Raw genomic sequence first — 13,687 nt, forward strand, 5'->3', positions numbered from 1 at the left:
TTTTACCTAGTGTTATTTCAACATTTGTTAAAGTAAGTTTACCTTAGCTTTACCAAAGCTATTTCAGATAATGTATAGATTACTGGGTTTACTGTACATTGAAATCGTAAAATTTTAGTTTATTGCACCTTGAAATCTTAAAATATGGGTTTATAGAACACTGATATCGTAAAATATCAGCAGCCAGCCACAATATGAATCTTTTTTGATGAGTAAGAATTCAAGATCTGCTCCATAAGAAACATCTGATACTAACTTCCTTAAATACTATAGTAACACACAGTAAACCCTGTTTTCAGGACACCCAATTTAAGGCAACTCATTTTTACTGCTGTGACCATTTTAATATTAGGACATACCCTATCATCAGCATCTGTAGCAGCCAATACTTTGACTGGAACAGTGACGTCATGAGTTTCAAGTATTTCCACCACATAATTATTAGGTGTGTTGGTTCCTGACCATTGAGGAGCATTTAGGTTACGTTCAACTGTCACTAATATCACTCTGGTTGTGCTGCAGGGTGGTGTTCCTCCGTCAGTAGCTTGGATACGTAACTGTAGGTAAAAGAATATTAAAATATCAATTGAAAAATTAACGGTATCACTATGTGCACAAATGCTGTATAAGAGAAAACTTTTAAAAATATTTGTGGTTCTTTGAAAGAAATTAAGAACATGGGGAAGTTAGCCTATTTATTTTTTCCATCATTTGATACGCATTTTATTTTACTCTATAGTTTGACACATGGATGCAGATAAAAAATAATTCTTTTTTTCCATGGTATGTTTTAAACTATGAGTCAATTGAAAGTATTGCTGAACTGAAAAATTTGTTGAACTTGTATACTAACATGGTAAATTAAAGACTGTAACAATTAAGCTTATAACATATTTATAATTTATAATTTCTATTTTATAATATTTTTTTTTAGATCAGGTTAACATATGTTACCCAACACTTGCATAAATTACTCTAACAGAACAATAAGATATTTTTTTAATAACCTATAAATATTTACATATTTCCATTTTAAAACACTTACTCTCATTAAGAATGATTCCAATAAACATTTCAAACTTCATTCACTTTTTATATAAAAAAAATCATATTTGTTTTTGATAACTGTTTCGCACATAAATCAGGCAATTAGTTTTCTCTTTCGAATTGTTTTACAGTTGTCATTTCAGCCTTTTATAGCTTGCTATTTGGTATGGGATTTGCTAATTGTTGAAGGCCATACGGTGACATATAATTGCTTATATCCACTCATTTTGTCTCTGGTGGAAAGTTGTCTCATTGGCAATCATACCACATCTTATTTTTACATCAAAATCTATCTAGCCCTTTTTTCAAATCTGCATATTCTTCTTAATCTTTAGAAAACTCTCCTTTCTCAAAACATTTTTGTGACCATGACAAACATGACAACATTTCATCTACACATACCTGGTAAGTACGTCCATTGTCAGAGTACAGAGCTGGAAGATTGGAAATTCCCCCTGTGTTTGTATTTAACGTAAACATTGACGTAGCACCGTCATCTCCTATTATAGTATATGTAATTCTACTGAATGGTGTATTCTGTAAAATAAAAACATTCTAAGGTAAGTTTTTATCTTGTCCCAAGAGTGACCTTTATATGCATGGTTGACTGCACTAACTACTTGGCCTATAACCTTCCTTCTTAAAAAAAACATCAAGTATTTGTCTTTAATACAATAATCTCTTGAAATGCTATGCTATGTTTTATACATTTTTGTAACAAATATATGCTATTTTCATATTTTCACTATTGGTAAATAATCTAAAAATATGATACAATGAACTATTGTAAATTCAGAAATTATTGTGTGCATTTATTATTGCGATTTTGTCATTTTAGACTAAAATGCGATTTTAGTTTTTTCGATATTGAGAAAAATCCTGTTTAATTTATATATAAAATTTCAAAATGCGAGTTTAAATTATTGCTATTATAACCATATCACATTTTTCCAAATAATAAAAACATCTCAATAATTTCTTAATTTACAGTATTGCAAATTTAGAAATTTTTGCATGTATTTCTTATCAAGATTTATGAATAATAGACAAAATTGTGCAACTAATTATTGCAATTTCAACAAATGCAGCATATGAATATGCTATCAGATTTTAAAAGGCTAATTTTTCCTCTTTGCGAAACTTATCCTGTTGCAATTTACCCAATAATAAAAACTACGAAAACATTTCTGAATTTACAATATATAGATCAGAGAAATAATGACCAGATAACTTACAGGAGCATCTGCATCTGTAGCACTGACTGTGGCAAACACTGATGTTGACTGATTCTGTGTTATGGTGTATGTCGACGGTGAATTGGTATTAAACCGAGGACAGTTAATGTTCCTGTTTACATTGATTCTAACAGTTGCCTGTACAGTAGCTGTTAAGACAGGGTTTCCTTGATCTTTCAGTGCAATTGTCATCTACAAAAAACAAAACATGTCACTTCATTTTCAATTCCTCACTTTAAGATTCCCTTTTCACAGCTGATCAACTTCTTTTTTAAATGATATTGCTGTATACTGTAGATTCATTAATATATGGGATACATATTTTCATGAATTTCATGGGTAGGGAAAAAGCACAAATTTAAATACTGAGGGGATGGACAGGGTAAGGAAACCTGGGTATTAGGGGTGGGAGGCTGGAGTCAGAAAACATGATCCAGGGGCAGAGGGGGTGTAAAAATAGGGATATGCTGGAAAGGTTTTATGATCAATTTTCGTATAGGATGAAGAAGGAGGGAAGAGAATTGGGAGTAGGGGGAAGTGGGAGTTTGGGGGATAGGGAATTGGGAATCAAAGTACCCCTGTCCACCCCTAAATACTCGACAAAATACAAATTTTATACATCTAACTCAAATTGTTGTTTTTTGCTGTTTGTCCTTTTTCCCCTCATGGACGTTTACCCCTACATCTACTATTTTTCATATTATATAATTTTTTTAAGCATACAAAATATTAAAACTCAGAATTGGTTTCATTTTTTGCAGAATTTATGATGACATATTTTCCATAACTTACAAGGTAAGGGTTAGTATTGGCTCCATCCTCTGTTAGAGATCGTATAGCCACAATTGCACCAGACGGGGTCACAGTGAAGTACTGCTGAGCACCTGTGGTAGACTGTATGGTATAGGTCAGCTGGTTATGTGGAGACTGAAAAAGAAATAAAATAAATAAATATTTTAAAAAACAAACATTTCTACATTTCATACTGAAAACTAAAAAATGGTTATTTATAAAGACTTAAACCTACAAGAAATAAAATCTTCTAAAGTTTTCAGGGATCTAGTTGAAACCTGAAGAAGTGATGATTTCAGATAAATGGCACTGTCTTTGTAAATTTAGAAAAAATTACTATGTTCCCAAGTCTGTAAAAAAGGTTTGAAATCCTAAAACAAGTCCATTATAGCAGATGTACATTTTCAATATTGGTGCAACCTTTACCTCAAGTTTCAAAGATCTGGGTTTATGACTGAAGGAAGGAGCTTATTAAAAAGGTATACACATTTCTTTGCGCAGGTATCACTATACTATATGCCATTTTTTATCTTCATGCAATCCAGCCAAAAACAGAAAAAGGTTGAAATTTAAATTTCTCAGATGGAACTAAACATAACTATAAGATAAAGCCATCTACAATAAACTGTTTCAACCGTAGTTTCTTCGATTTTAGTAACTTAGATATTCCAAATAGGTTCTGAAGTTAATCTACAATAGTTGTGTACAATACGCATCCCCTATACCAACTACATTTTTGGGGTAAAAAAGTGTGTATTATACACGACTAAATACGATAATTAGAATCAACACTTGCAATAAAATTCGTTATAGATAGGCATTAGGAGGTATTGGTTGATATAGTACACAAAGTGTATAACAAATCCTTACTTTAGTGTCTTTGTCTGTTACATTTAATTGTATTATAGGTGTATCAATGGCCTGTGTTTCTGGAATTGTAGTCTCATAGTTCTGTACCAAAAATTCTGGCCGATACAAATTCCTGGTAACATCAACTTGTAAAATAGCAACAGATGACAGTTGAGGTGTTCCTTTGTCCTGCACCATTATTCTTAACTAAAATATAAAAAATGTTTTTATTTTATTTGGGTATTTTTATATGAAGTCTCATATTTAATAATTACAAAGTCACAGCTGTACAACTTAATTTTCCGTTTTGACATTTTTTAGACAAGAAAAATCTTGCTGTTACCATTTACTCTTTTAATATAAATTGATTGATTGAATTGTGTTTAACACCCTTTTCAGCACTATTGGCTTTTTTGTGGTGAAAAGTTTTCATAAGAGGAGGAAGTCAGAAATCCCTGAGAGAATATAAAATTCAAATCCAAAATACACAAACAGAATTTTATAAAGTTTAGAAAGCATATGAATTTTGATTTGAAGATAAAAAGAAATAAACAGACACATAAGTGTTATTTTAAAGATCCTTTTCAAAGTGTTTTATTCACACTGTTAACAATTTGTGTGAAAAATGCCTTACTTGTACTTTATTTCAAGCATGTAGTGTCCTTGCACCAAAAAGAGTGAAAAATAAAACCGCAGCAAATATTGTTTTTTTTATTTTGCATATTTTATTGAAATCTGTACATCCAAAGTAAATATTTGGTGCTAGTAATTACAACAACAACATAACTTACTCTGTACTGGTCTAAAGTGTCTGGCAGCACACTTTGTCTTAAACTGACCGATCCAGTGGAGTCATCAATCTGGAAATACTGGGTCGCAGTGTCATCACCAATCATACTGAATGTAAAATCTTTAAATGGACTCTGAAAAAATAAATATCATTTTTTGAAACTGTAAAATATGAAGTCATATTTTCTTTCATTTGTACCAGAAATTTCATTAAGAAATTGTCACTGAAAATTCATAATACATATATTCTGCATTAGTTCAAATTTATATTACAACTTACCATTTAAATTCTCAATATAAAAATATTTATATACTATCTTATGCCTTTTTAGAATCAATCAGTAAGTTTCCTCAAAACTTAATCTATGAAATATAACTAGTAGCTTGATTGTTAATTTTTATTCAAGTATCTCTTCTTATTTTTGTCTCAAAATTTATAAACGCATTTCAATTTACTTAGAAAACAAAGAGAGCTCTAACCTGATTATCGTCATCCCTGGCACTAACAGTAAAAACTGTCAAACTTGGCTGAATATCCTCATTAATTGAGGCTACAGACGGAATGTTTGTAAAAACTGGCGCATTCAAGTTACGATCCACATCGATAGTCACTTGAACAGTTTTATTCCTCCTTGGTGTTCCCTGGTCTCTTGCAGTAACAGTCATCTGGAAAACAAAACACAAATCATATTTATCGGCTAAGTTTTATTTCAATCTATAAAAAGTTAATGGCACTCTAATGTGACCTACCAAACTAAGACTTATCAACAGGTTTGAACTTACATTAGTAACATAAAGGGTGCCACATGTGGAGCAGGATCTGCTTATCCTTCCTGAGCACCTTAGAACCCCTGGTTTTTGGTGGGGTTCATGTTGATCAGTCTTTAGTTTTCTATGTTGTGTTTTGTGTACTGTTGTCTGCTCGATTTTTGTTTTTTGCCAGGACAGTGTCAGTTTATTTCTGATTTATGAGTTTGAATATGTAACCTTTGGTATCTTTCACTGCTCTTTTAGTAAGAAATAAGGTGTTAAGGATTTAGGAACACCATTGCATTGAATAAAGGTTTCATTTTTTAAGTGATTTTTTTTTTTTATACATCTTTTCTTGTTTATTTGTGCACCGTTTTTATAACTTTTGATTTGTGTATTGGATTTTTAACTTGTCAAGTTATATATTACATTTTACATTTAATATACTTCAAGGGTGTATCAGATATTTTCTTTGTTCCATTCATGCATTGGATTTTTGGTATGTCCTAGTCATGTATTGGCAAAAATATGTAAACAAAGAGATCTAATTTTGGAAAAAAGTATTTCATGCTGTACCTCATAACGTGGAGCTCTACAAGGGTTGTACAGCATGCTTCTTTTCAATGTCAGGTCACCATTTACTTCATTGATAATGAAACATTCTTGGTCGTCTGGTCCAGCAGTTATATAGTACCTCACAACATTGCTTGGAGCCTGCAAATTAACATAATAATTCATAAGGTCTGAACATTATCCAACTGTCATAGAAGAAATTCATGTTTACAAGCACTTTTTTTAAAAGTTCTAGTGCTATTCAGCCTAGTATATATCTTTTTCTATTAGGTCCTCTTAAGATCATATTTCCATAAACATTTTCTGATGGTTCTCTTATATTCATTTTTTACAAACACATTTTCTGATTAGTCCAAAGAACATTAATCTTTAAAAGGAAAAATATAAGGCTACTTATACATATAAGCTTACAACTGATTTCAAAATTCTATTAATGATTTAACCACAAGAGTGCACACGCTGAAATGTCTCGCCTTCTTTACTAATCATTGATATTATGTTGATAGTCCTAAATATAAAGCTTTATTACAACTGTCACATAAACTTAACATTAACCAAGTAAACTAAACATTGACCAATGAACCATGAAAATGAGGTCAAGGTCAGATGAACCATGCTAGGCAGGCATGTACAGCTAACAATTCTTCCATACAACAATTATAGTTGACCTTTATAATTGCTTATAGTTTAAGAAAAACAGACCAAAACACAAAAAACTTAACACTGAGCAATGAACCTTGAAAATGAGGTCAAGGTCAAATAAAACCTGTGTGACTGACATATAGATCATAAAATATTTCCATACACCAAATATAGTTGAACTTTTGCATATAGTACTAGAAAAAAAGACCAAAACTCAAAAACTTAACTTTGACCAATGAACCATGAAAATCAGGTCAAGGTCAGATGACACCTGCCAGCTAGACATGTACACCTTACAATCATTCCATACACCAAATATAGTAGACCTATTGCATACAGTATAAGAAAAACAGACCAAAACACAAAAACTTAACTATAACCACTGAACCATGAAAATGAGGTCAAGGTCAGATGACACCTGCCAGTTAGACATGTACACCTTACAATCATTCCATACACCAAATATAGTAGACCTATTGCATACAGTATAAGAAAAACGGACCAAAACACAAAAACTTAGCTATAACCACTGAACCATGAAAATGACGTCAAGGTCAGATGACACCTGTCAGTTGGACATGTACACCTTACAGTCCTTCCATACACCGAATATACTAGACCTATTGCTTATAGTATCCAAAATATGGACTTGACCACCAAAACTTAACCTTGTTCACTGATCCATGAAATGAGGTCGAGGTCAAGTGAAAACTGTATGACAGGCATGAGGACCTTGCAAGGTACGCACATACCAAATATAGTTATCCTATTACTTATAATAAGAGAGAATTTAACATTACAAAAAATCTTAACTTTTTTTTCAAGTAGTCACTGAACCATGAAAATGAGGTCAAGGACATTGGACATGTGACTGACGGAAACTTCGTAACATGAGGCATCCATATACAAAGTATGAAGCATCCAGGTCTTCCACCTTCTAAAATATGAAGCTTTTAAGAAGTTAGCTAACGCCGCCTCCTGATCACTATCCCTATGTCGAGCTTTCTGCGACAAAAGTCGCAGGCTCGACAATAATTATATGTTCCTACCAATTTGTTTATTGTTAAACTTGAAAAATAATTCGTTTACACTGAAGTTACTTACCAAGGCATCAGCATCTGTTGCATATGCTCTAAGAATAACATCTCCCAATGTCCAAGTTTCTGGAATCCTTTTATAATAACTAGTGTCATTGAATAATGGGTCCTGGTAGTTACGTTTAATAGTAACTAAGGCAACAGTTGTGTTGGTTTTAGGTGGTGTTCCCTGATCATATGCTTCAATTCTCAACTGTAAGAAAATAGTCAATGAATTCAAGTAATTTATAAGTATGGACGGATAGACACCCAGCAAAAATAAACAAAAAAGTAATGGCAAAACCTCACCATGGCCTTTTGCAAAAATTATAACATATAGGTATCTGGCAGATTTCTACATTCTAGAAATCATAAATTGGTTATGAAACTAAAACTGCATGTTTTTGCATATAAAATATTCATTCTATAACATTTTTTCACAAAATCAAAGGCTGCATAAAGATTTCTAACTTTACTGAATATTATCTAATTTTCTACGTATTTAACTTACATTGAACTCTGTTGCTGAAGATCCTTGAAGGACATTATTTAATCTAACATTTCCATCATTGTCAATTGTAAAGTAGTTTGGTGCTCCTCCATCGCCGATAAGTCTGTATCGGACTATTCCAAAATCATGTGTCTACAAATAAAACCACTGCATTACACACAAGATGAAACTTTTTACACACATTACACTCTCGTTGAAACTTTTTACACACATTGTAACTTTTGTAAAATGGCTTACTTATATGTATTACACCATAAACTAACAACTTTAAACTCTCTGTAATTTTCAAAATTAAGTATACTGATTTAATTTGAAAACATTTGGAGGAAGTAAAAGTACATTACTTATTTGTCTGCCAATTTCTTTTTTTGCTCTAGTAAAGTAAATTTGATGGATTTTTCAAGGTGACATTTTGTAAGTATTTCTTCATAAATTATGTATGAAATGACATGCTTATGATGTCACTCTGACCTAGTAATTGATATCATTGTATGAAATTGGCCTGAATAAATTATCTATTTTATATTTCTAATTTCATTTTGAAATGACTTTTAAAATTTCAATCTTTTTTAAGATCATCTTCTTTCTTTGCAACATCCATGAAATGTTTTTTTTTTTTATAGTAATAATGAAAAGAAATCTATTATCATAAAATACCAGTATTTTTTTAACTCAAACTCAATCTTTCACCTATGAAGCATGAAAAGGTGATCTTAAAATAACACGCACATGCAAATTTTAACCAGAAATTATGTGCAATAGCCAGCAACTTTCAGTTTAAATATACTTTAACCCCAAAGCAATTTTCAAGGCATAATTTAAACATTAAAGGACGTCATCTCAGAGTCTAAAACCAGGCTTAAGGATGATATTCTCATTAAAAAACCTGAGAAAATCCTGTTTGGGACAAAATATTTGCAATTCATGCATGCATTCATATATTAGCTCCAGTCATGCAAATTCTGAAACAAATCACCAAATTAAGGGGTCACACATAATTCATATATAATTATATACTGTTTTCAAAGCATACAAAGTCAACAGTCAAATAATGGGATTTAGATTCCAAAATACTTGGTTTACAATTTATTTCTTCTTAAGTGAAGATCTTTTAACAGTAAAATAAGAACAAGAATCAGAGTAACTGTTATCAGCAATTCATTTAATTATTTCAAAATAGTTTCTGCATTTGAAAAGGGAGAGATATTTCAAAACTTTACACTGTTACCTCCTCAGAAGAATTTGAATTCAAATGTTTATGTCAGATATCTGTAACAAAACATGGTGACTAATAATCAACTTTTGGTAACAAGGGAGGAAAACAAACAATTCAAAAACATTTGGGGGTCTGAATTCTTTGAAAAGAAGGAGAAGAATAAAACATATGGACTCAAAATTCTTTGAAAAGAAGGAGAAGACTAAAACATATGGACTCAAAATGCTTTGAAAAGTGGTAGGAGAATTATGACTGGCCCCTATAAGAAAAAGTTAAAGATAGCTACATACAGCAATAGACCCATTAGAGGTTGTTATATTCACCTTTAAACAGATTATACTTCATAAATACACTGATATTTAACTATATTTCACTTTATAAATGCAATACATATGAATACTAATAAAAAATCTACTTGAACATTTAATTAATGTTTTCATGCTCTAAATCTAACTTTCATATGGAAGTAATATATACTTTTTTTTTTAATCAATTTCAATTATCATATAAAAGTTCATGAATTTTCATTATTTTCACAAAAACTAACGAGAAAGAGCTCTTTTTTTCATGAAGCTTGCCCTCAACAAATCTACTACAGATGTATTAATACTTTCTGGTATCTAGCTGAATTTGCTCAGAATAACCATAGATCTGTCTCCAAATAACCTTCTGGTGTCATGTAACAATCACTTTTTAATTATTACACCAAATGTATTGAATTGTGATGCAAAATTTTGTGGGAATGTGTTTTACTTTATAAAATGAGGGACAAATCTGCATACAGGTGTATTTAAGTCTATTGCCCAAAACCTTGAACTTACAGAAGGATCACCATCAGTAGCTGAAGCTTTAAAAACCACAAAACCACTCTGTTGTATGTTTTCGTCGAGATCTCCAATGTATGGTAATCCTTGGAATTGTGGTGCAAAGTCATTCCTGATCACGTTGATTGTAATTGTTGCATTCACAGGAGATGTCTTTGGTGTAGAACCTCCATCAGTTAGCATGGCATTAAACTAAAAAAAGGGAGATAATATGTTAACATGCCATTAAACTAAATAAAATGCTCTGCAGGGCGCAGCTTGATATGACCGCAGAGGTCGAACCCTGAACAGTTGGGGCAAGTATGGACACAACATTCAAGCTTGATACAGCTTTGCATTTGGATTGTGATTAAATATTTGACACAGCATAGGTTTCTGACACAGAATGAATGTGGTCTAAGAACTTAAAAATTTTAAATTGGACATCCACCTATTATGGTCCAATATCCAAAATCTAAATACATGGTTAGATTCAGCATATCAAAGAACCCCAAGAATTCAATTTTTGATGAAATCAGACAAATTTTAATTTTGGACCCTTTTGACCTCAATGTGGACAAAGTTGATAACAGGGCCCAAAAATCAAAAATCTAAATACATGGTTAGATTCAGCATATCAAAGAACCCCATATATTCAATTTTTGTTGAAATCAAACAAAGTTTAATTTTGGACCCCGATTTGCACAAACTTGAAAACTGGGCCCATAATCAAAAATCTAAATACATGTTTAGATTCAGCATATCAAAGAACCCTAAGAATTCAATTTTTGTTAAAATCAAACTAAGTTTAATTTTGGACCCTTTGGACCTTAATGTAGACCAATTTGAAAATGGAACCAAAAATCAAAAATCTAAATACATGGTTAGATTCAGCATATCAAAGAACCCCATATATTCAATTTTTGTTGAAATCAAACAAAGTTTAATTTTGGACCCCGATTTGGACCAACTTGAAAACTGGGCCCATAATCAAAAATCTAAATACATGTTTAGATTCAGCATATCAAAGAACCCTAAGAATTCAATTTTTGTTAAAATCAAACTAAGTTTAATTTTGGACCCTTTGGACCTTAATGTAGACCAATTTGTAAACGGAACCAAAAATTAAGAATCTAAATACACGGTTAGATTCGGCATATCAAAGAACCCCATATATTCAATTTTTGTTGAAATCAAACAAAGTTTAATTTTGGACCCCGATTTGGACAAACTTGAAAACTGGGCCCATAATCAAAAATCTAAATACATGTTTAGATTCAGCATATCAAAGAACCCTAAGAATTCAATTTTTGTTAAAATCAAACTAAGTTTAATTTTGGACCCTTTGGACCTTAATGTAGACCAATTTGAAAATGGAACCAAAAATCAAAAATCTAAATACATGGTTAGATTCAGCATATCAAAGAACCCCATATATTCAATTTTTGTTGAAATCAAACAAAGTTTAATTTTGGACCCCGATTTGGACCAACTTGAAAACTGGGCCCATAATCAAAAATCTAAATACATGTTTAGATTCAGCATATCAAAGAACCCTAAGAATTCAATTTTTGTTAAAATCAAACTAAGTTTAATTTTGGACCCTTTGGACCTTAATGTAGACCAATTTGAAAACGGAACCAAAAATTAAGAATCTAAATACACGGTTAGATTCGGCATATCAAAGAACCCCAATAATTCAATTTTTGATGAAATCAAACAAAGTTTAATTTTGGACCCTTTGGACCTCAATGTGGACCAATTTAAAAACGAGGCCCAAAATGCAAAAACTAAATACACTGTTAGATTCAGCATATTAAAGAACCCCAAGAATTCAAGAATAAAACCCCATTGAAATTGGTCAAGAAATAAGCAATTTATATGAAGTATCTTCTTTTGCACAATACTGTGCAATTAAATATTTCTTGCTATTGCGCAATACTGTACAATTGACAATTTCTTGCTATTGCGCAATATTGTGCTATTGGATATTTCTTGCTATTGCGCAATACTGTGCAATTGAAGATTTCTTGCTATTGCGCAATACTGTGCAATTGAAGATTTCTTGCTATTGTGCAATACTGTGCAATTGAAAATTTCTTGCTATTGCACAATACTTATTATATAATAATTAACACATCCTGTTTGGTGTGTATCTCCTACCATATCATTATTACTTGCTTTTAAATATAAATCAGAAATAACCAACTTAAAATGGAAAATTTTAAAAGAAAAAAAAAAGGAAAAAAAGAAAAAAAAGGAAAAAAAAAAAAATCCCCCCCCCCAAATTTTTTGAACCCCCTTATGATTCATCACCCCCAAACTCAATCCCAGCCTTCCCTTTGTGGTCTGGTACCTTGCAGTACAATTTCAGAGAGATCCATACACTTGAACACAAGTTATTGTCTGGAAACTAGAAAAATGTGTTTTTTGGCCCCTTTTTGGCCCCAAATTCCTAAACGTTTAGGGCAATTACCCCCAAACTCAAACCCAGCTTTCCATTTGTGATATGGAACCTTGTAGTACAATTTCAGAAAGGTCCATACACTTACACACAAGTTATTGTCCTGAAACTAGAAAAATGCTTGTTTTTTGCCCCTTTTTTGGCCCCTAATTCCTAAAATTTTGAGGCAATTACCCCCAAAATCAATCCCAGCATTCCTTTTGTGATATGGAACCTTGTGGTACAATGTCAGAGAGATCCATACACTAGCACACAAGTTATGTCTGGAAGTTACAAAAATGCTTATTTTTGGCCCCTTTTTGGCCCCTAATTCCTTTACTGTTGGTACCATAACCCCCAAAATCAATCCCAACCTTTCTTTTGTGGTATTAAACCTTGTGGTAAAATTTCATAGAGATCCATTCACTTAAACTAAAGTTAGAGTGCGAAAACCAATGTGTCTTCGGACGACGCCAACGTCATACCAATATACGACCACAAAAATTTTTTTGCGGTCGTATAAAAAGAGAGATAACTACATTTCAATAATAGTTCATGTCTTTTTTCCATAATTGAATGAAAAGTTTCTGACGCATTTTTCATAAAGGATTAAAAAGTTGAAGCTGGAGTAACAAAAAAATCAAACATATTTGAATATTAATCTGAAAAGAAAAAGAGTTTGTTAAATGAACTTTAAAAAAATGGTTGCCTCTCAGCAGAAGGACAGAATTTTTTTTTCTTGCATAACTTTTGCATATCCTACACTCGTCAAAAAACACTACCATATTGAAATTGTCATGTTTATCAGTTTTATAAGCATACTTACAGAAAATGATGTCTGTGGTTTTTCCAGTAGTGACTGTTTCAGATAAACAAGCCCAGATTGTCTGTATACTCCAAAGAAATTCATTGCTTCAGCGTTACCATATACATCATAGTTGATTGTGTTGAAAGGAGACTG

The 13,687-nt window shown here is 31.7% G+C and overlaps 1 protein-coding gene across 1 annotated transcript in view; it reads right to left on the reverse strand.

The window, feature by feature from the left end:
- The window catches only part of LOC127708407 (uncharacterized), a 199,676-nt gene that overhangs the window by 94,782 nt on the left and 91,207 nt on the right, over positions 1-13,687 (reverse strand). Inside the window, exons 74-85 of the mRNA XM_052213279.1 lie at positions 13,553-13,684; positions 10,302-10,496; positions 8,265-8,396; positions 7,782-7,967; positions 6,039-6,176; positions 5,193-5,378; positions 4,715-4,846; positions 3,945-4,130; positions 3,075-3,209; positions 2,283-2,474; positions 1,450-1,584; positions 360-557 (exon numbers count right to left, since the gene is read on the reverse strand). Coding sequence (XP_052069239.1) covers positions 360-557; positions 1,450-1,584; positions 2,283-2,474; positions 3,075-3,209; positions 3,945-4,130; positions 4,715-4,846; positions 5,193-5,378; positions 6,039-6,176; positions 7,782-7,967; positions 8,265-8,396; positions 10,302-10,496; positions 13,553-13,684 — 1,947 coding nt within the window. The remainder of the gene's footprint in view (positions 1-359; positions 558-1,449; positions 1,585-2,282; positions 2,475-3,074; positions 3,210-3,944; positions 4,131-4,714; positions 4,847-5,192; positions 5,379-6,038; positions 6,177-7,781; positions 7,968-8,264; positions 8,397-10,301; positions 10,497-13,552; positions 13,685-13,687) is intronic.

Source organism: Mytilus californianus, unplaced genomic scaffold (genome assembly GCF_021869535.1).
Source record: "Mytilus californianus isolate M0D057914Y unplaced genomic scaffold, xbMytCali1.0.p SCAF_7, whole genome shotgun sequence".
Classification (NCBI taxonomy): Eukaryota; Metazoa; Mollusca; class Bivalvia; order Mytilida; family Mytilidae; genus Mytilus; species Mytilus californianus.